The sequence below is a fragment of the Montipora foliosa genome, chromosome 12 (assembly GCF_036669935.1).
Source record: "Montipora foliosa isolate CH-2021 chromosome 12, ASM3666993v2, whole genome shotgun sequence".
NCBI classification, from domain to species: Eukaryota; Metazoa; Cnidaria; class Anthozoa; order Scleractinia; family Acroporidae; genus Montipora; species Montipora foliosa.
In genome coordinates, this window is record NC_090880.1 from 41802140 (window position 1) to 41826026 (window position 23887).

Below are 23887 nucleotides of genomic sequence, written 5' to 3' on the forward strand. Positions count from 1 at the left end.
TGTATGGCATGATTGTCCTTGACCCACCCATGTTTTCATGCACAAAAAAAGATAGCCCACCCCCTCCTGTACTTTATGACCAGTCCCTGATGCTACGGCTTGAAGCACATAGCAAGCTTAACTTTAGCCACTTTCGATTAAAATGAATGAATCGCAATCAAATGGAAAAAAAATTGTTTTACGGTTTCATCGAAGTATTTGCAGACTTTGCAATCATTCCACGAGTTTGAATGACGACGATTTCATCACAGTCCTTCTAATGATCGTAGAATTCGATCAAGGAGGCGTAAAAACTACGCCAAACTATGAAATGCTATTTAGCTCAAAGTTCACATGTCAGAATTTTTTACGAATACGGCTTCCGTCCACACGTATCCGATGAAAACGATCAATGAAAACAGAACTTTTCAAAAATGCTTTTCAGAGTGGAACTTTTTGAAAGCGCTGTTTTTGCGTGCACGTGTGGACGGACGAAAACGAAACTTTTCAAAAACGTTGACGTCACACTATCAGTTCCAAGCCACCCCGCACAATATTATAAACTTATTCAAGATGGCGGACAGGCGTTCACTTCCGTGTTTTTAATACTTGGGCTTATTTCAAACCTAATTGCCTGTTTTCAAGCAAATTTGGTTTTGTACAATCATCATTGTTCTTAATTTCTCTGGAGACGAGAAGATATCCCCAGAGAAAGCGAGGTGTATTATTGTTTACCATGCAGTTTACCAGTTTCATTACTTGGACTCCTTCAATTTGACTACTGTCTGTTTTGCTCTCGGCTTATGTTGTCTCATCGATCCGGTAGTCCATTCAGAAGATTATGCAAAGCCGACCACATTGCTGAAGGAAAGGCCAGACCACAACACAGGGAACTCCAATGCCCCACTCTTTTCGACCAGTGTGTGGGATCTTTAACGTCCCACAGAGTTTCTGAACATTGAAAAGTTGTGAGACGGACCTATGGTTTATAGTCCTTATCTGAAAAGACTTGAAAGCTTAACCATTTGCGTATGTTATTACAAACGCAGCACTTTTAAGGACGTTTGCGCTAATTGTTTGTGCGCAACTTTTATTGCACAGGCAACGCGACTGTAATATGTCACGAATTACTTCTAGCATTAGTTAAGATAGTATGGCAACAAAAACGTTAGCGAAAAATTCCCAGGCCAGCAAAAGAATGGCACATTTATTTCCAACTCATCATGAAACGTTAAAAAGAAAGGAGCGGAAGGCTGGAAAAGGTCTGGAAAAAGGTAGCTAATCGAGTAGTGTCTGAAAGTTTTGAAAACTCGGGGAAGGTTAGTTTTCGTCAGCAACGTTGCGTAAACTTAACGGGGCTGTTTTTTTGTTTTTATCGCGCTAAGAACTTCTTAGTTCAAAATGAATGCATTTTTTTGAAGTTCTTTTCCTTTACTTTCATGAAAATAGAGCAGAACTATATTTTCTTCCTTATCAACTGGAATTGTGTGGACCTACGAGGAAAAAACCGGACATTATATTTCGCAAAAAGCACACCCGAGAAGATGAGCATGACAGCAATAGAGAGATATGTTACAAAACACTAACTAATTAAGGATGACGCCTGCTTCAAACTTCGTTGCTATGCTTGAAAAACTATTTTGTTCTAAAGAAATTTTCACCGATCGATCCTATTGTGGGTTCCAATCCTTCGCCGACAGGTTACGCAAAACAGTGACAAACGAAATTATCGCAGAGGCCTCACAACATGACATCGGTTTTACTCGTTTAGATCATCTGTGACCCCTATTTTTTAAAACGTAAATCACTTACTCTTGTTACAATCTACAAAATATGATGAAATGAATAAAATTAGAGTGTAAGAAGTTATCTTTTTTAAAAAAAATTCTCTGTTTTTTGGTATGCTACGGATCGGAGGGCCAGAACATTTATGTATGCGCTGACGGAATGTTTGAACAAGAGAGAAAAGATATGCAGTACCTCCAGACGTGGCGCTGGAGCGTCGTACCAAACGAGTCATCCCGCGATTTCGGCCCGTGCGATCGCATTTGGACGCAGTTGGCCCTTCGCTGCTTTCTGATACCGACCTCGCCTCCCGGTACGGCATCGAGGGAGAGATATGTCGGCCCCTAAACCATATGTGACAAATCCCACTCTTACTCACAGCTCCAGACCGCCCTTGTGATTACAATTTAACGTAAGATTTTGATGGCTTATATATTCAAGGGAAAAGTCATTTTCTCGCTCATATGGTAAGCACTGGAGTAGTCTACGCACGCGCCCTGCTAAAGGTAACACACACACGTGCATAAACTCTCTTTCATCTCAAATTTCAGAGTAACTACAAGAGCTACTATCTTGGAGACATTACATTTACAGCTAAAATACGTAGCATAATTTTATACGAAAATTTGGTTTTATCAACGGAGTTGATAATGTAAATTAGCCACCGTACAGAGATTCTAAAAGCTGACGTTTCGAGCGTTAGCCCTTCGTCAGAGCGAATCGAGGAATTATGGGTTACGTGTAGTTTATATAGTAGAGTAGGAGCTACGCTATTGGTGGTAACATGGCAACGTGAAAAATAGGAATATATTAGTTAAATGAAAAGCTTTCGTTAATACCGTGAGGATTAAGGGTGCCGATTTGGAAGATGAATTTTTGTTCTAGATTCTTGCGGCTTTCCGTCGTACCTAGATGTATGGAAAGGCCGCAGATAGCCATGTGTTTTTTGCGAAGGTGTTGGCGGAATCGGTCACCTAGTCGTCTACCTGTCTCGCCAATGTATAATTTATTGCATAACGTACAGGTTATGCAATAAATGACATTTGCCGAGAAACATGTGAAACGATCGGTGATCTTAACAGATCGCTTAGGTCCCGATATCTTGCTAGTGTTAACAATGAAAAGACAAGTTTTGCATTGTGAGCGCGCGCATTTGAAAGTGCCGGGTTGCTCGTTAGTTTTGAGCGCGCTTCTAACTAAAAAGTTACCTACGTTTTTGTCGCGTTTGAATGAAATAAGTGGAGGTTGTGAAAAGATTCTACCAGTCTCGGGATCATTTTGGAGTAATTTAAAATTATTAAGAATGATACTTTTGACTGCGTGATTATGAGGATGGAAAGTGAGGGTGAATGGAATTCTGTCATTCTTATCTTTTTGTGACGTTTGTAGTGATGACTGTCGATCAAATTGTTGGGCGCGATGATGGCCCGCTTTGACAACAGAGACAGGATAGCCACGTTTTTCGAAAAACTGGCACATCTCCTCTGATTTGCTGGAAAAATCGGAGTCATCGCTACATAGACGTCGAAGTCTAAGAAATTGAGAATAAGGAATGTAGTTCTTGACATGTGATGGATGTGATGATGAGTACAACAAATAACTGTGAGAATCTATAGGTTTGTAGTGCACACTGGTACATAGCACGTTGCCACTAATAGAAACTTTGATATCTAGGAAAGCCAATGAATTTTCCGAAATTTCCCAGGTATATTTAAGAACCGGATGAAAAGAATTGACGGAGGTTATAAAATGATCGAGTTCTTCTCTGGTAGATGAAATAGCGCCGATACAATCGTCGATGTAGCGGCCGTAGAGTTCAGGTTTGGGGCAGTTGTACTGATTAAAAAATTGGTGTTCAACATATCCTACAAAAAGATTGGCATAGCTAGGTCCCATTCTTGTACCCATCGCTACACCATTAATTTGTTTGTAATAGTTGCCGGCGAATGAAAAACAATTAAGCGTTAAAACTAGTTCGGCAAGGCGGAGGAGCGTTTCCGAGCTTGGTTCTTTGACAGTGCGTTGATCGAAAAAGTGTTTAAGTGCTAGAAGACCTTCGCTATTGGGAATGACTGTGTACAGAGATGTAATGTCCATGGTGAAAATAAGTTTGTCTTGGCCGGAGAAATTGAAATCGCGGAAAATTTTTAGTGCGTGTGTACTGTCTTTAATGTATGATGGCAAAGATTTGACAATAGGCGTCATAATCCTGTCTAAGTAGCTAGAAATGAGTTCGGTGGGGCAACTACAGGCAGAAACGATAGGGCGACCTGGGTTGTTAGGTTTGTGAATTTTAGGCAAGAAGTAAATGCACGAAGTTCTAGGGGTATTGATGATGAGATTAGTGGCAGTGTCCGGTAATTCTTGATTAACTATGAGATTCTGAATGGTGTCTTTGACACTTTTTTGATTTTTGGAATTGAGATCTTTCTGGATTTCGGCATATGGTTATCTGCGGCCTTTCCCTACATCTAGGTACGACGGAAAGCCGCAAGAACCTAGAACAAAAATTCATCTTCCAAATCGGCACCCTTAATCCTCACGGTATTAACGAACGAACGAACTAATATATTCCTATTTTTAACGTTGCCATGTTACCACCAATAGCGTAGCTCCTACTCTACTATATAAACTACACGTAACCCATAATTCCTCGATTCGCTCTGACGAAGGGCTAACGCTCGAAAAGTCAGCTTTTAGAATCTCTGTACGGTTGCTAATTTACATTATCAACTCCGTTGATAAAACCAAATTTTTGTATACTACTTCCCCACCGACGCAGCACCACAGTTTCTGTAGAAACTACCCCCTTCATAATCTTATACGGCCGGGTACATAACTAAATGAATATAATATATTTAAAGGAAAATTGATTCAAAAGAAAAGCGGCTATACAAAATGCTGCCCTGGATTCTTATTTTAAAACCTGTGATAAAATCACAAGTAGCGCGTTCCTCAACTTAGCTGATAAGTAAGGAAAAAGAATTGAGACCATAACTGGTTGTTCTAGGTTTATTGAGAGAAATGTAATTTCCGTCAAGATCATTAAAAGAAAAATGGAGAGAAAACTCGGTTGTTTTTCAAATGCAGTAGCAGGAAATTCATTCAAAAGCAGACTTTTATACAGTAATATGAAGACATTTTAAATGCGATTATTGCATAGAGATATAGAGTTTGACTTTACTAATCTGCAAATATAAATGTCAGTATTCTCTTATTTACATTATACCGTTGTTTTGACATGAACAACTTACGAAAGGCCAGTTCTTCCTACAAGAATAACAGCGAAAAAAGCACTACTTTGTCCCGAATTTTCTATAACAAAAATTCGTTCAGAAATCAAAAGTCTGTATTAACAGCACACACCAGGGCTACCCCTTAGTATCTGGCTAGAAATTTTCTTCTCACTTTTTCCTCCGGCCGCGCTTCAGCCATTTGAGGAGGGCCAGTTTCGTGCTTCTCAATTAGTTGCATCGTCCATGCCCAAACGAATTCTGGGTAATTCTGCCATTCCGTGACGAGGGAAGACCCCGATTCTCATTTCATAGATTTTTTTATAAGTGTCGGGCCACCTAGACTTTCGAAAAGTCCTTCGTCTAGATACGCGCCCAGGGGATAGAGTTGTCAATCAAAATTTGCCACATGCAGTGAAGCGTGATTTTCAAACATGCTACTAAGGCCACCGGATATTCCAAATTACGCGACCATCAGAGGAAAATAATTCAAGAATATCTGTCTTGAATAGATCTGTTTGTGTCTTCTCCAACTGGAGCTGGGAAAAGTCTGACCTTTGAACTAGTCCCGTACGCTTTTGGTCGTTTACTTGGAGCGGGTGGCAATGGTATCGTCTTCGTAATTCTTCCACTGATTTCACTCACGAAAGATTTGGTCTCTAGCCGGTCGCTATTTAGGAGACAACACATTTAAAATCTTAAGTATAAACGGGTGTCTGGAAGTCCCGAGGCGATTCTCAACAACTATCAACACATTTTTCGTCGAATGGAACAAAAAAAATTAAAATGCATGTGTATTCATCGACGAGAGTCATCGCATCGCTAAATGGTAAGCTTAAGTTTCACTAAGATGTATCTTTTAATCCCGGTCTAGTACGTCTCCTACACCTGAAGCGTACCTGATCTTTCATGAGTGAAATCAATTGACTTTCTTGACGATTCGAAGCTTTCCCTTACTTGCTAATCTTTCGAATATATTAGTCTTTCGTTTCTATCAGCACAAATCACGGCACAAGTGTTGGTCCAGAAAATACTACTGGAGATCTCCTTTCCAAGCGGCGACTCGAGATTGAAAAAAAGCTTTCGTTTTATTTCATCTTTGTTTTTTATACCTTTAGCACAAAGTTAACAAATTTCCTCTTTCGATTTCGTAGAAACAAACATGTTCGACTGTTTTCGTCGGAAAAATCACGATTCGCTCGCCGAAACATTTTCTTCTGGGGTTATCGTGAGGTCGACTTGTGGCAAGTCTACGGGCCACCCAGTCCTACCAGCAAAATACAGCATCCATTGAAGTTTTTAGCTTTCAAAACTTGCTCTGTCTGTCGCTTTGGAGCAGTCGTACAATCGTACAAATCGTACTCTGTTATGTGCAAAGTTGGTGTAGGACATTCAGAGGTTCTGTAACGTCGTATAAACTTATTTCAACAGCCCTTTGTACTCCTCGAAACCTTGAATTGGTCCCGGTTAATACCTGTAGCCCACGATAAAACATCTTTGTTATTTCCGGGCGAGTATAAAATATTCCAGCGTGAGGAAGAATCCAGTTCAGTGCTTGTCTGGGAACCTTCGATCGTTGTCACAGCCCCCCATAGAGCACAATGATCGTCACTAGGCATATTTCCAACATTATTTGAATAGCTGAGTTTAGAAATAGGCCAAGAGCCAGCCTATACATACGTAAAAAAGGGATTATTGAGTTATTACTGGGTTGCCGTATGGCAATCCCAGTCGGAAAATGGCTAGATTTCGGTTTTTTTTTTTTTTAGTTTTTTTTTCCGTGTCGGTAAAAGTCTTGCCTGTCACTCCCCTGGTAAGTGGTGTCTTTGTGCATAGAGCCTTCTGAGCGTATTTTCTTAGGATCGAGAGGGTAGTGGAACTGCGTAGATTTCTCTGGTGGACACAGTAGAATCATTAACCTATTGTAGCCTGCAATGGCGTCGAAAGTCATGTAACGCGAATGGCATTTTAGTGGGTCCTTAAACAAAATATACCCTTATGGAGCTCAATAATGGAAAGTCAGTTGGATAAACCAGGCAGGCGGTGAAAACTAACACCTGGAATCTCAAAAGCGACGAGTAATGGACTTCGACAACAATCTGTCGCCCGTCGAGCAGAAATCAAAGTGAGCTGCATTTCTAAAATAATATTTACCAAGTGTGCTGTTATGTAGAAAACTGAAACCAAGTGGTAAATTCTCTGGCAACTTATGGGTTCAACAAAGACAGAGAACGAATCGATCACCTTAAGTGGATCTGTGATCAACTCTGCACAGTCTTCAGGTAAAAAAAATTGGAAATGTGACAGCCAAGAATTGTTTGAAAGAAAGCTTGTCGTCTATTTTGTGTTTCATTATTCAAGGAAAAGGTTCTTCATGGAAACGGTTTGATCCTGAAATTTTAGTTTGTTGTAATATTGCGCATATTTGACACGATTGAGTTTTTTCTCTTCACGCACGTAATGAAATAGGAAAGGGTTTTTGCCTCTAATAGCAAATATGTTGTTTGTTTCAAAAAATTGTTCGCTGGAAAAGGTGGCCTTTATGAATTCATCATGTTTTATGATATGTGTGCTGGATAGTTTTTATGGCAATAGTAAACCATTTTCTTGTTATTCAAGGAAAATGTTCTTCAGGAAAGGGTTTGAACCTGAAGTACATATGTTGTTTGTTTCAAAAAATTGTTCGCTGGAAAAGGTGGCCTTTATGAATTCATCATGTTTATAATATGCGAGCTTAACTGGATAGTTTTTATGGCAATAGTAAAGCATTTTCGTGTGAAAATGAGGTTAGCGTTTTTCTGTTGTGCTAACTTAATTAAATATAAATATACATTCTGCTTCGTGAGTTTGTTATTGTCGTTAACCAGCAATGGAAAGTCATTGCAACGCGAATGGCGTTTTAGTGCATCTTATGTCGTTTGCTTCAATAAAATGTTTCGCTGGAAAAGGATTCTGTGATATTTTCTGCCTTTGTGAATTATAAGATCATGTTGTGTATTGAATTTTCGAGCTTAAGGTTGAAACGTGATACGGGAGGATATTTTTAGTATTGCTGTGTAAGCAGGAAAGGTTTCATGAAAATAAACAGGTCTGTTGGAAGCGTGCTTGAGTTTCAACAAAATGAGCCCCAAAATCAGCAAAAAATTGTGACGCCGGTGAATAATAAAGTCGCTGCTACTTCCAAAATGCCATTGGAATTACCTGGTGATAAATAACCTCGTCTTGGAGAGTAAATTTTTGACTTTGCAGAAACAATGGTGGGCGATTGTGATCTTTGTTTTGAATTCGCTCATTTATTGCCGAACTTTATAACACTTGACAGAAAAAGAAACTTACTAAAACCCGGTATCTTGCCATCACTTGACACAGATGCTTCACTGTTTGGCAAGTAAACATGCCGCGGTAACTTAATCACGGCGCCCGCTGAATTCCGGCGATGTCACTTTCGATTTGCGATTTATTTGTGCAGCCAAAACGTACAATAACAAAATTGAACGTAGCAAAAATCTCCCAAAATGTTTGTCGCTGATCGTAACTGTTTATATTCTATATTCACGGTTCAAAATTAATGTTGTTTTCATGTTGTAAATATGTTATTCTCGAGCGACCGTCCTGGAAACTTCCTTCTGCTCTTTCTAAAAACTGTGTATCAATATTTATTTACTTTTGCATCAACATTTGTTTTTGCATAAGGCAAGCTAACAAAATCTGTACCTTGCCGAATTTGCATTTGTTAACGTTAATAGTATTTTCGGTCCAATGCTTCTGTTTTACGAAGGGGTATATGTCAGATGCTCAGAGGGCACGCGTAAACTTGTGGTGAAAAGAAGTTTATCAACATGTCAGCCCAGAAGCCAATGTTTCTCACTTCCCATTTTTTTTTGTTCAATCTTTCTGGGTTCAGTACTTTGCTAGTAACCACATGTCTTCTCAGGCTATTTACCCAAGGCTTCTACCATGGCACTTAACTACAATGATAGATAATACCAAAACAATACCGTGCACTGTTAGAGCTACATATTACGCAAGGACAGATCTGTACGAACGTGTGAGAACCCGTGAGCCAAAGGGCCTCTGCTGGTATGACTTCTGGGTGACCCCTTACATGGTCTTAATGACCCCCCAACTTGAAAAAATTGTCTGAAACGGTTCACGTACCACAGGCAACCCAGTGTACGCTCACTGAGGGTCTAGTTTCCTTCAGATTTAATGAGACACCATTTCACAATAAATTACGCAAGCAAGGGAGTCAAGCGACAAATTTTGTATTATATTTCAAGCTTATTCAAACAAAAATGAACGGTGAAAATTGTTCATCTAGTAGGTATTACTGAACGAAAAAATGATTAAACCATCGGAGGTTATGGGACGAGTTTCTATGCAACATTCCGTACCGTATCTCATGTGACTAGTGACGCTTATTGCAGTACTAGTCACGACTCCACCATTGACCTGATGAAATCCGATGGTTTCGGACAAAACGTCGTCAAGTACAAGATTTAATCCTTTTTTCATTCAAACAAAAACTTACACTTGCCACCTATCAACATTGCCCAAATCGATTTCTAATAAAACTGTGTCGAAAAAAGCGTTGATCTCTCTCCAAAATCGTTTTTTGGACGTCGAATAAGCTTCCGCCAAACATTTAAGGGAGCTTAAGCACGCGCGTTTTTGAGACGCGGACGGCAACCGGAAGTGAACTGTTTTCCTTTTTAACTTGTCTTCACACAACCACATTTACATTGCTAAGTATCTTTTCTTCATTAGAGATGATTAGTAAAAAAAATCTGGGAGACACCACTGTCCTGGAACGCGAAATTTTCCCTTCCGGTTGCCGTCCGCGTCTCAAAATTTTCTAACAGCGACTTGCAATGTTTACCCCCTGGTGATCCGATTACTGGCAACTCATTCATTGTTCGAACTCAGAAATCGAGTCAAAGAGTTAACGGTCCAAAGTTTATTTTGAATTTGATGTAAATCAGTCTAGCCTTTATTTAAATTACCCTTGCCGCAACAAAACATAACGACGGTTACTGTTGACATTACTGTCCTCACCCCTTTTAATAGCAAAATAACGAAAAATAAATAAATCTAAAGACGATGAAACTTAATGTTACAAGGTGGTAGATTGAAGAATTTGAACACTACACACGGGAAGAACCATGCCTCGGCAAAAATGTCAATTGATCCCTAGCATACACTTATTACAATAATAATATAATATCGTATTAGTAAAATTTGGCAACTTTAAGGTCCCGTATCTCTACGAATTGGTGTAAATCCTTTCAACAACGGTTATATACTTTACTCGGTGTTATGGAGGTGCTTTAATTGTTTTTAAAAATATAGCTCTTTGTGTCCGAAATTTTGGGATGAAGAACTTGACTGAATATCGATCAGTCTTAAGAGAATGAACTGACAAGTATGCTCTTTAAACGTCATTATCTACTTTATGGTTGCTAAAAGGAAAGTATAATAGACTGCCTTTAGTCTGTGGTGTAACTGCAAAATACCCCGGGCCACTATGTTCTTGTAGCGGTACATTATATGAGAAGAACGTGGTTTTTAGAAAACAAATACTCGTCATTCATATGCAAATAATCAGTGGTAGCCGGGTAGTCAGCTCTTCGCGGTTTACTATATATCGAGGTAAGTACCTGAGCAATATTGTAAATTAACAAGAAGTTTAAGAAGCTCTTCTCTCTCTGTCTTTATCTTGAAAAAAAGATAATAAATCAAGAATGTTATTTGTTCCTGTTTACTCACAATGCCTCTTCCTTGTTGCTCCAGTGACGGAATGATATTCCTTCCAGTGCGTCATATCCAGCTTTCGCACAAATGAGACCACTTCAACATTGTTTCAACCAGTTGTTAATTTTTTTCATGATGAAAACAGCTATTCCCACTGTCATATGAGTGTCCATTCAAGCGCGATCACAATTGAAAGGCTGTGGAGCTTATTTACTTGAACAAATCTTCAGTGACAGGTAAGGCGTTTTGCCATTTTTCTCTCTTGTCCCGGTCTTTTCCTGGCTAGATTCGCAGCAACGGAAAAACATGATTATAAAACAAGAGGAAGCTGATCAATTAAGCTAGTTTTGCCCTTATTTCTACCGTTTTGCGAATTAAAATATTACTTCAACTGAAAGATAGACCGGCTGGCAATTATCTGTTAGATACCATCCGTGGAGGATTTTCAAAGACGTCGTTGCACATAAAATAAACCTAAAAATTAGAATCATGCAATTTGCACGAGAAGAGGATAGAACGCAAAAGGGAAGGAAGAAGGTACAGGAGCTTTGATGTTGAACTTTTCTAAAGGAAAATTTAAAGGTAAACTAAGCCGGTTTGTCCTGGGGTAAGAGAATTGCATCAAGCTTGAGTATCATTGATGCAACGGCCACACTGTTCATCATCAAAAAGCTGGCAACCCGACTACTGAATCGCCTTTGTTGGTAAAATTAACTGTCAGCTGTGATATTCATTGGTTCATGCTATTTCGTATATTCAATACAGTTACGCAGGAATGGAAGTTTCTTACTGAGCTACAGTATCACGTCATAAACTTCCGCTCTAATTTTGCCCAAGGCGCATTTATTACATGAAAAATAAGTGAGGTAGACACATAGTATGAATTACTAGACCAGTTGTCTACGGCAAAGGTCCCTCATATGGGTTGTTTCTCCAGCATCGAAACGTTCTTATGTGGAACGGCATTCATGTTAGCCTGCGCCAACTCAGATGTATTTCCGGTCGTGCTTTTTCCGCGTTCGCAGGCTACTTCATGTCGTCGTCTGTGAATATATAAGTAGACCTGTCAAAAGTCTTTTTGATCAGTTGGTGAGAAGATCACAACAAGTTTGTCGGTGATAGCTAACACTTGATCGCCAATTCCTCCTTTGTGTAAGGTTTACGGATTTCATGTCACTGATTTTGAATCATTTCAACTTGTTTGCAACATAACAAGTTGCAAGCAAGGATGTCATCACATTGGCCGTTTTTATACTAGAGACGCACAATTCGTCCGGGACGAATTTGGGCAAACATTTTTTCTGCGTCTGTTAAATTCGTCTGGTGTAAAGACGGATACAAGACGCATAATGCGTCTGGACGAAGTATCTACTCTAGTGCGTCTTCGAAGACGCACTTAACTGGATAGTTCGTTCAGACGGATTATGTATGCGTCTTGTGCCCGTCTTTATACTAGACGAATTTAACAGACGCAGAGAAAATGTTTGCCTAAGTTCGTCCCAGACGAATTATGCGTCTTATATAGTTCGTCCCGTCTTTACACTAGACCGATAACACGAGTGACGCATATCATAATTCGTCTGGACGCATTGTGCGTCTCTAGTATAAAAACGGCCATTCTCGGGATTACTGACAAAAACGGTCGCTCGTCACTCGTTAAAAATGACATGTATATTGCCACAGTTTGACCGTGACGTGTGTACGTTCCAAAATTGCTTTTAGGGACGACGGCTATTCCGTAAAGCGGAACTTTCCGTTATTGAAAGCAAAGCCTCTTTTCTGGATGAAACTAGATGGCTTTCCAACTTTTCAGGACAGGACATTAAACAGCGATCTACAAGTAAAACGTTTATAAAGCAACAAAGTCTGTTAGGGTCGAGTACAGATACTGTAGCAAGAACGTCTTTGGCACTTAAAAGCAACGTTGCACTCTTCAAGCCAATGTACGTATCATCTAAAAGAAAACTGCAGAAAACTGCTTTCGTGCCGTCGCATGCAATTCAGACATTCCTTTCTTATAAAAACGTCTAATTTTGGGGCTCAGGTTGAAAGTTCTTTTTTTTTTAATTTGAGCCTGAAAATGTTCTTAACATGTTCTTAAAAGTGTGTGGTATTGTAAGCTCGACTACAAACTGAGATTTTCTTTAGTGGCTTTTGTATCATGCAATAAGAAAACCACATTGTTAATGTTAAAAAGCCATTGTGAGTTTTGCGAAGATTTTTCAAACAGTTCTTTCCAATTTTATATTTCAGTTCCGTTAAAGGAAATATGGCTAACGTGAATCCCACACAAAATGGTTTGGCTTTTTCCAGTGGGGGCATCCGGTCAGCGGCATTCTGCTCTGGAGTGTTGCGCAGATTGTTAGAACGAAATGTGGAAGTGGATTACTTGAGTTGTGTGTCAGGAGGAGGTTACACAGGCACTGCGTTCCTAGATTGGAAATACAGAGAAGAGAGGATACACAGTTCCAACGAAAAGGACACTGAAGACCAAGAGAATTGGCATGATAAGTTTTTCGAGAACATGGAAGACAGAGCTGGGTACTTTTGCAACTGGCATAACCCACTGGTAGGGATCCTAGATACGGTGACCATATTGGGCCTAATTCTATTGGTCAATTTCATTGGGCTAATCACCTCTCGGGGATCGTACGCATGCTCAATAGCCTTCATGATCGACATGATGTTTGGAGAGTACTTGCGAGATAAGAGGGACTGCGATGATGTTGTTGCTGCAAAATCGTCTCATAACCATATTCCACAGGCCAATAAAAATGCAACCATACAAGAGCTACGGCAGAGCTGTAAAGGTACCCCGGGTTCTGGTCGTATAATTCTCTTCTCTGTTTTGTTTCTTCTCACCGCCATATTTTTCATATTGTCCAAAAAATTCCTACGGCGGTACTCTACTCCGCTTAGCTTTGGTTGTGCTACATTTGGCTCTTTTTTGGTTCTTACATTCGTACCATTTGCTTTGCGCGATGTTGTTCGTGACATACCGCATTGGTCGCAGTATCTTGCATTGGCTGTTGGAATTTTTGTGTGGTTTTTCCTGCCTCTGCTCCGTAATGTAACAATCCATGTATTGATGGTTTATTTTTTTTCGTATGTGATCTACTGGAGGGTGTATGCATCCCCTGTACTTGGTGTTGTGTATTCTGATGAACTGTTTCTTCGCTTACTTTTCGCTTCTGGCTTTGTCCTGTGGATTGTCCCTTTGGTGAACGCGTTATGTTCGAGACTTACCCACGTTTACAACAGTTAAGACAATTTGGATAAAGCAGTCATAAGTAATACTAGTGGAGTAGTTTTAGTAAGGAGATGTCATGATTAATGAAGTTTAGCTAGTGTTTGTCACAGACTCTTGATATATAGCTGTTGTTTAAGACGTTTCGGATAACTCTTAAGTCTTCATTAGTCAGTTACAACGGCAACGATTGATGTTATAATGCGTTAAAAAAATGTAACGTTGCACGAGCAGCATGCATGCGTGTTACTGTATAAATGATGGTTCCAGCATGAGTCTTCAAAATTTCAACATGCCAAGCATTTGTAGACTTCTGGTATATCTATGTCGGAATTGCGGTCGTTTCGCCAACGACTCGTTCGCCAACGTCTCAGGTCGATTCGCCAACGTCCTAAGTCGCTTGGCCAACGTTCTACTGGTCAATTCGCCAACGATGAAAACCGATGCAATTTGAAAACATATCAACAAATATCGTTGGCAATCAAAATCGCTTATCACGCGTGTGATATTATTTTCTTACTTTGCTAATTTCAAAGCAGCGAGCTTATTTCTTTGTTTAGTTGAAAATAAAATATTATTCACTAACTGGAATAATAAACTCAAATCAAAAGAATAAAAATGTGAAATAGCAGACTTTAAAGTAATTCACACACAAAAACTGATACCAACATGTTCATTTCATGGCGCCGCTGCTGCCGCATAATTAATATAAGAGGTTGTCGGCACGAGTGTAAACAGACATTCACGGACAAAATCTTAAAATTACAGAGCATTCGGCGCATCAGTAAAATATTCCTTGCAAGCACTGCCTTGAGGTAGAGAATATTTTCGCGTTTCAAGCGATTTCTTTGAGTCAGTAGATCCTGAGATATCGATTTTTTTTAGAACGGATTTTTACAAGCGGTATCATTCCATGGACGATCCATAACAATAGGTGTGAAAACGTACCAATTTCACGCTAAAGAATATTTTGTTAACAGTATTTTTTGACCGTATGATCGAGTTTGAATTAAAATGGAACGCAGTCAAGTAAATAACAACAGCAATTTTATTACAATATAGTATCAAATATTTAGAAGCACAAAAAACCTATGAAACCTATTTACAAAACCTCATTGAAACCTATATATTATCTCAGTGAAATCAATTTATCCTATTTACAGAGAAGTTCTAGTTCGCACGAGCTGGTCCGTTAAGCCGTGAACAAGTCTTCAGTAGTTGGGCAGCAGTCTTTTCGTTGTTGTCATACTTTTCCCAGCTTGCGAATAGCTTAGCCTGGATATTCCTAGTGACACTACGTTGAATTCGTTTAAGTTTATTGTCTGATACAAGCCTGATTGTCAATTCCAGGCGAGGGAATGAAACAAATGACAACACAGGAAAAGACTGGTTAACATTGCACACACGCACTGAAGACTTTTTTTTACTCGTAGAGAACTGCCGTCGCACGCGCAGGAAAATAATTCCAGGCGAGGGAATGAAATAAATGACAACACACACAAGTTTAAACCTTTATTTAGACGTTGGCGAATTGACTAGTAGGACGTTGGCCAAGCGACTTAGGACGTTGGCTAAACGACCTTAGACGTTGGCGAACGGGTCGTTGGCGAAACAACTCGTTGGCGAAACGACCGGATCCCTATGTCGTCATTGCCAGCGTCTTTAACGGGCGCGCTTCAAGCTTCAAGACAGAACTGTTGGAGGAAATTTGGTTCATGTCACACGACTTTAACGTTGTCAAAATCCATCTGATGGTGACATTCGTGGACATGATTTGCAACTCTAGAATTGGGATCAAACATCGAGGCAGCCTATTTGTGATCTGAGACCAGCTCTTTCAATGACTGATCTCTCTGTCTGACCGTAGATGTGACCTCTTTCAAAACGGCGGCCAAATAAAATTCTCTTTTGTTTAATGCTAATATATAACTAAGCCTCTCTAGCCTTCACTACGACGAGCAAATTTCAAAAGAATATTTGTTTAAAAATGAGGGTAGTAGGTCTAATTAACATAAATACAAAAGAATGCAGAGGTGGTCGCCATTTTTAAAAGTGGTCTATACAAAATTGCGCTGTTTGCAGTCAATTTTGTACACCACACCAGAAAATAGGTGGTCTGTTCTTTTTTTTTTTGGTCGAGGAAAAAGACAGTTGATGTTATTATGAAACTGTTTGATTTTACTTTACTTTGACTCATAAATACTTTAAACATGATCCTGGTGACCGCTACAAGCAGATCCTTGGATGTGCAATGGGCTCATCTGTCAGTCCAGTGTTGGCTGAATCGGTAATGGAGAGATTGAGGAAACAGCAATCAGTACAGCGCATGGTAGTCACACGTGCCTTAAAACTGAAGTATTACGTCAATGAGTTTCACTTATATCTAAACTCGATCAACACGAAGTTTCAGTTCACTTTTGAACTTGAAACACCAATGGACTAGTTCTGGGCTTATCGTTTTTCGACACAATCAGTTACGACTAGTTTGCACGCTTCTTTTACGAGCAAGAAACATTTCCTTCAGGAGTGAAGGAAAACGAGAAGAAAGCGGTAGTCCGAGAAAAATACTGTCCTTCTTCCGTTTTATAAATGAATGTGAAAAGGCGTTGGATATCAAATTGCCCAAACCCACTATGAATGGCTTTGTCGTGCTTCCATGTATCCAGGGTGTTTCTGAAAGAATTATTCTCTCATTAAAACAACAACAGGTCCAAGTTTCAGACAAGCCGCATTAAAAAAATTGAAAAAAAACAGTCAACAGTCTTCTTCCTTGACCAAAAAAACAAGAAAAAACAGACCACCCATCTTCTGGTGTAGTGTGCAAAATTGTCTGCAAAAAGTACAATTTCTTAAAGGGCAGTGTCGATGTTTGATTCCAACTTTAAAGTTGCGAACCATGTCCACGAATGTCACCATCAGATGGATGGCGCGATTGATGAACTGAACAATCCAATACCATTGCAATATATGCATGTTTTACAATTTCGAGGTGGAGGCTTCAGAAGGCGTTTTACCATCCCAGTGGTCTTGGAAAATATGGATGTTCGGGCCTTGGGTGGAGTGATATCTGCACGTCGTGGATATCTGCACTTTGCCAATCTCAACATAGACGCCCTGGTCAACTTGCAAATGAAGGCTTGGTGCCAAAAAGAGCACTAACCGTTGCAGACCTTAAGGGCACACAACCAGAGTACATTTCAAACATCACAGTCAACCGTTGGAAAAGAGATGAAACTTCTGAAAAAAACTACGACCTGTTGACAGTTTCACCCACATCGATCGAGCGTGTAGACAGCACAGCTAAGGAAAATAACTTCAAAGGAATGCTAGAACCAGAGGATATCAAATTATCCGATGCAATGGCTACATCGGCGGCCGCATTGTCGACTTACATGGGAAAATATGAAGTCGGGCGCAGTCGTTTTCACACACTCTTTGGTCTAAATATGGGCACAAGGATGATAAGCGACATTCAATCTGTGAGAAAAGAAACTTTCATTAAGAAGGTATGGTTTAGACCATGTCCATCACACTTCTTTATACACTTGTTCTGCTGCGGCTACATCTTTTCCTTCTTCTTACTCATCATTATTACCTTTCTGTGATTTTACATATTAGGTACTGCCATTTGTCATTGACATTCTTCGTGCTCTTCCCCTGATCTGTGTGCCGCCAGTAGTTCACTATGGTGTAGTAGACTCTGACTCGGCAACCAAAAATGCCGTTATATGCTTCATTGTTATACACTTTGTCCTCGCTTTGATCGCATTCGTCCATACAGGAAGTAGGAACCCAAGCTGGCGCGAAAAATTAGCTGGGTAAGAGCTAATAAACGTTGACGTCTGTCTCAGTTGAGCATAGTCTTTACATGCTATTTATTTGTCTAATCGATTGGTAACGGGCTTGCAATTCTGTTGACAGATTCTCTTTTTGTACTGAAGAAGGTTTGGTTTGGAGTTGAAACTGAACGTTCTCATCTTTCTTAGAATTATTTTTCCTCTTTTAAGCGATAATATTTGGAAATTTAAGCAATTATAGGGAGTTTAAGCAAAGACGACGGCTACGGCGACGAAAACGTCAGTCCAAAATATAACTTAGCGCGATTATTCCGTCTTCAGTGTTCGCCTTATGCAATACAGGCGAACTATCCTGTAACTAAATGGATACGAACGGTTTTAAAGTCAAAACAAAAAAATGACTGTTTCATAGTTATATGCTCACGTTGTCGTGAAAACCTAAAATTTGCTGATTTCACGTTGTTGTTTTGTGAAGTACGGCAGCGAAATGCACGGAAATTCGTGTTGCACGTGCAGCACGAGTATTTTTCCTTTTTTAGGTAACCAATATTAGTATAAATACACAGGCGATTATACAAAATCGCTCAATGATTATCGGTGAATATTCACTGATAATCACTTACCCTTCGGCGAATAATTGTTAAATATTCTTGCTACGTGGTGTTGCCGTAGCTGTAGCCGTCGTCTTTGCTTACACTCCCTAATAACGCCGAATACGGCTACGGCAACGCCAAAAAGCAAGAATATGATTGGTTAATTAAAAAAGGAAAAATACTCGTGCTGCATGTGCAGCACGGTATTTTCTGTGCACTTCTTTGCCGTACTCCACAAAACAAAAAAGTGAAATCACCAAATTTTTGTTTTTGATGGCATGACTTTATTGTAGGCATATAACAATGAACCATTCATATTATCTATTTTGATTATAAAATTTACAATTTCCTCGACTGTGATTGCTTGTGAAAACTCCTATTTTCCACTGATTCACCGGACAGTTCAACAAGCCAATCACATTCAAAGTTGTAGTTTAAATAAAACCAATGACAACCTTAGTTTCAATCACCACAGCAACAGTGTACAGACTCCTAAATTGGGGCTTTCTTCAAAATGGAGAATTTTTTCCCTTTAACAATAACAATATTTGAGAACGCAGTAGGGATTTTGTTTATCCTATGGCACAAATGTTTATGTCTGCCAACAATCCAGACGAGTGCCTTCGTAGATATGTTGACATGTTCAGATAAAGTTCAGCCCTTCATAACCACGTTTATCGCTTCGCAACAACTGCAAAAAGGAGGCAAACATCCACTCTTCTGAAATACAACTGTATAGTATTTCCTCCGGTGAAAATCCTCTTTTTGTTCAACAAAACACAGGAACAATGGTAGTAGACCAAGCTCGTTTTCCCCTCGTTTCGGACGAAGAAATTTCGGAAATAAATGAGAACGCATCCTCCAAAAACACCACTCGAGCAACCAAGACATGGATGGTAGAACGGTGTAAGACCACAAGCTCTTGACGGCCTCTTAAACAAGGTTTACGTTGTTATAAGGATGAAATTAAAGATGGTACAGAGTACGAACCCGGCTCGTTGAGAGTAATGCAGGCAGCCATAGATCGCTATCTTCGTCACAAGAACTATCCAGCGAGCATCGCAACCGGTCTTGAGTTCACAAAGTCGCAAGAAACGCTCGACACGAAAGCAAAACAAGTTCGCCGCCCGGGAAAAGGTAAACGCCCAAACAATGCTCAACCATATAGCGAAACAGACGAAGCAATCTTCTGGAGAGAAGGCAACGTGGAAACCACATTTTACAATGACTGCAAAAATTCTCGCGCGCTCATTGGCTAATTTTTATTGTCAATATAAAGCCGACAGACACATAAATTTATAATTTATGCGATAATGACGCGATATTGCTTGCGTCAGATTGAAGTTTCTCGCATTTTTGTCTCGCTTTCTTCTCGTGTTTTGACTTAATTTTGACCCCTCTGCCTTTTTGTTATTGTAAAAAACAAATTGATGTCAGTTTTTCATGCGCCTGTCCTGTTATTGATCATGAATTGCGTCATAACATTTTCAAAGTAGCTGCGGAGGTGATAGCCGAGTGGATCCGCAGACTACTTTAACAATGTTATGACGAAATTCATTGTCAATAACGGGACAGACGCATGAAAAACTGGCATCAATTTGTTAAATGGCCTTGCGTTGACAAACGTAAACTTCAAAAATCTCTCCGAGACAATGGAGTTGAGAGGGAGGCAAGATCGGACGCTTCTGTCGAATATCTCAGCATTTTCCATATTGGAGACGGGAGCAAAGTGGTAGAATTCAAATAAAAAGCCGACGAAAACGAGAGAAGGAGGGCTGAAAAATCCAACGCACCGCTCTCCTCAGCAGATGTGGTTGGCGGACGGAGGCGAGAGTGAAATTGTGAAATTGTTTGAAGAGTTGCAGGGGCACCGACCTGATGCCCTGAAGAAATCCGGTTCGTTGTACCTGACGATAATTCCCAGACCAACAAGTAATACTTGGTACTCGAGAACAAGAATGAGACAGGACATAATTGGGCAGATGATATGAAGTATGTAGCCAGCTGTTTAACCCCCGAGTCCAACAAGAAGATCACCCAACTTAAAAAACCGTCGTTGCCAAGCTTAAGAATGCTGTTCAACCTCGTCACAAGGTTATCCAGGTCACAGGACATGCTCGGGCCGGGAATCCTCCTTGGATAATTATGACCAAATAACTGTCAGTGAAAGATGAGGATTATCTCACAGCGCTAGCTGATACGTGCTAACACAATCCAGCTCAACATCTGCGATTTCTTCAACATCTGCGCCATCAACAAGTCTTTTCCCTTTGCACAGTTCGGTGCCTGTAGCTTCAGTAAATCCATCAGCTGCATGCATGAAAGAGAACGTTCGACCAGCAGTTCCAATCAGTTCAAACCAAGTTTCTTCATCAGCGAATCTGGCAAAATTCGCCGGTATGCTGTTGTTCATGGCAGCATAGTCACGAAACAAAATCTCTCGGCGCCATTTCAAATTTTTAACACTTGTGTCTTTAATACCAACAACTTCAGAGGAAGTCCCAGTCCCGAAAAGCCAAGGAAACGAAGAATCGTCACTGGAAGTCTGACTCTGGTTATAGCTTACATCTTGAAGTATGCTGTCGACTCAGCTTTAAAATATTGTACTATGCAGGAAAAACTCCCCTGTTTAGTTTTCGGGCTTTTGATCAGTTGTTCTGCGCAGTTCTGCGTTTTTCATGCATAGTTGCGTTTTTGACCTACATAAGACTTGTTTTTCGCTCGTCACTTAGCAACCATTGCATTTTGATTGTAGTCACTTCAGAGCGACATAAACAATTTACGCCTTTAATGGAAATTTTCCCTTTCTTTCATAACTTGGCTTATCTTCTTTTCTCGGAAATTGTAATTTTTATGATTAATAAGACTTCGTGTTGTCCAACTCGGTCTGTAATCATACCCGCGATAAACAAATCGGATTCCCGCTGCGTGGTCGTCCGATTTTGTTATCACTCGTACGATTACAGACAGAATTGGACTCCACTCAGTCCTACCTATTACCATTACTTACTTTAACTCCCTAAAGCGTCCTCGTAGACGACTACGTCCGACAGCGAGATATTCGTATTAAGGCGTGATTACCAGAAAAGCCACTTACAATTTTGTTTGGCTGAGAGGTTTTCTGGAGCGCTCGTTTAATGAATTACTTTGGTTTTCGAAAAGGCACCTTTAGTATGTTCATATTTTGGATAAAATTAAAAAGGCCAGATAGTACATTAGGAGAGACAAAATCAGGAGTGAATTCGACGTATGACGTTTCAAGGTCTCTCACTTGCAACTTCATCTAAAGAACCCGAATATTGAGCTAAATATACTAAAAAAAATTATGAAAGTCACAAAAGAGATGAAGAAACACTTTGTTTGGTAAATGTAAAGAATTGTCGTTGCGCGCCTCTATTCTTGCGCTGGCCTCTGATTTGACATGATCAATGTTGAGGTGTTCGTATCCTTTCATTAACCACAGAAAAGCACTATATCCGAATTCACCGCACCGCCTCGTTCACATATAGCTAGTTCAAACGTTCACATTCAATAACTTGTTTATCTGTGAAAATGGGTTTGTTTTAAAAATAAAAGAAAATTTAAACTCACAAGGAAGATTGGAACTCAGTTTGACTGAAAGTGGTCTTAGATTTTGGTAATCAAATGAAACCGCGCTCTCGTCGCAGCCATGATGTTTAAGTTGTGTCGCAAAATTTCTGTACTTGCTCGCATTCTGTTTTTCTTTTCTCTCAGGTGGTTCATCGTTCATATCTCATTTGTCCAGTTTGTGAGGGAAACCTTTTCTAAGAACAACATTGGGCCAATGCCGCCGCCAATACTGCTTCTTAGCGACGGTGGTCATGTGGAAAATCTCGCCTTACTGCCTTTGCTTAAGAGGCGTGTGAAGAAGATCGTTGTTGTCGACGGTGGCCACAAGGAAGACGAGGAGCATTATGGTAACTCACTTTTGAACGCGTTGATGCTCGCCAGAACCTACCTTGACTGCTCTTTTTTGAGTAAGGACGGTGGTGATGTCACTTCGTACATGCTCGACGCGTTTCAAGATCCAAAGATGGGAAAACTGCCACGAGTTTTCAAGTTTGTACATGCATTTTCCTATTATTGGTTTTTTGGGTAGTTTGTTTCTTCTTATTCTTCTATTTTTTTTCTTACAACAATTCTCTTTAAAATAAAGAATCAAGCTTTTTGGTCAATTAAAGTCTCAAGGTTTCTTCGGTATTAGCACTGAACGGTTTCCGTCAATCGCAGCCAGAAATGCGAGTATAAACGACTGCACGCGGATTTCAATAAGCGCCACAAAGTGTCCCCTGGATCTTCTCCCCAATTACAATATCACTGTTATGATGTCATTGTTATTCTGACGTTACTTTTGTCTTGTGACCTCGGCCGACCTCGTGTTTTCGAGACTATTAAAACTAATTGTTTTTCTCAGTTGTTTGTCTTCCCTGAAATCATAACATGGGGTCAAAATTGGGATTCTAACCCATTTACAGAGTTGACCGTAGGTTGTAAGTTTCCTGAAACTTTTCAAAGATTTGCTCGCAGTTGGTATCTGAGAGAGACGTTAATTGTATGGGTTTTTTTCTACTTCAAAGTGGCCGCTGTCACCACAACTGCCAAACCTCCTTGGCCGTTGAATTTATCCAACCGTTTGCACCAAAAAGAAAATTGGAAATTTCTTCCCCGAGAGGGGGCATTTCGTCAAATCGCATTTGGCATTCATAGTAAGGTTAATAAAGTTCGCTGTTGCCTCTGTTTTAATTAAGAGTCATTGCCAAGGATGGAATGGATATGTAAGGCGGATACCTTTATTCAATTGGAGGGTATCGCATACCTTTAAAATCGACAAAGTGTTGAAAACGTTTGAAGAGCGTTGCATTCCTGCTCAGAACCGGAAACGTACGAAAAGTATGTTTTCTGCACACGCAATTGCTGACCGGATAATTTCCGCGATCAGTTGCCTCGGATAAGGACAATAAGCCGGAAGTCCGCTCTCACAGCCCTTGTTCATTATCTCTGTGGGACGTTAAAGATCCCACACACTATTCGAAAAGTGAAGGGCACAAAGTTTCCGGTCACGTGTAGTGGTCTGACCTTTCCACTTTGTGGTCGGCTTGGCAGGATTAGCTTGAAGGACTTCTGGTGAGTGAGACCACAATTGTGCATAACAGCCAGAAGTCAGGCTACTTATTACCGAGTGCTGGAACCTCAGTCAAACCTCAAACCGATTCGTCGATATTTACATAATAGCAATGATGAATTTATCTGAAAATTTGGTTTTTGAACGCTCAGTGAATGTTTGCGATCGTTTGATTCTTGAAGTAAAGGATGACTGGATTCGGGAATGGTTTCTCGGAAAGCGCAATCTCGACCTGGATAAGGCCATTGAAATGATCAAAGCATTTTAAGCTACTTATTCGTGAGCATCAGAGATTGCAGCTGAAGCTTCGAATCGGGAAGATATCAACACTCCGGAACACAAGCCAACTAAGCCACAAT

The 23887-nt window shown here is 40.1% G+C and overlaps 1 protein-coding gene across 1 annotated transcript in view; it reads left to right on the forward strand.

The window, feature by feature from the left end:
• Positions 1 to 13104: 13104 nt before the first annotated feature.
• Positions 13105 to 23887, forward strand: part of LOC137981182 (uncharacterized) — an 18430-nt gene continuing 7647 nt past the window's right edge. Inside the window, exons 1-6 of the mRNA XM_068828518.1 lie at positions 13105 to 13317; positions 13872 to 14008; positions 14976 to 15024; positions 16985 to 17501; positions 17614 to 17813; positions 22121 to 22465. Coding sequence (XP_068684619.1) covers positions 13253 to 13317; positions 13872 to 14008; positions 14976 to 15024; positions 16985 to 17501; positions 17614 to 17813; positions 22121 to 22465 — 1313 coding nt within the window. The 5' untranslated portion in view covers positions 13105 to 13252. The remainder of the gene's footprint in view (positions 13318 to 13871; positions 14009 to 14975; positions 15025 to 16984; positions 17502 to 17613; positions 17814 to 22120; positions 22466 to 23887) is intronic.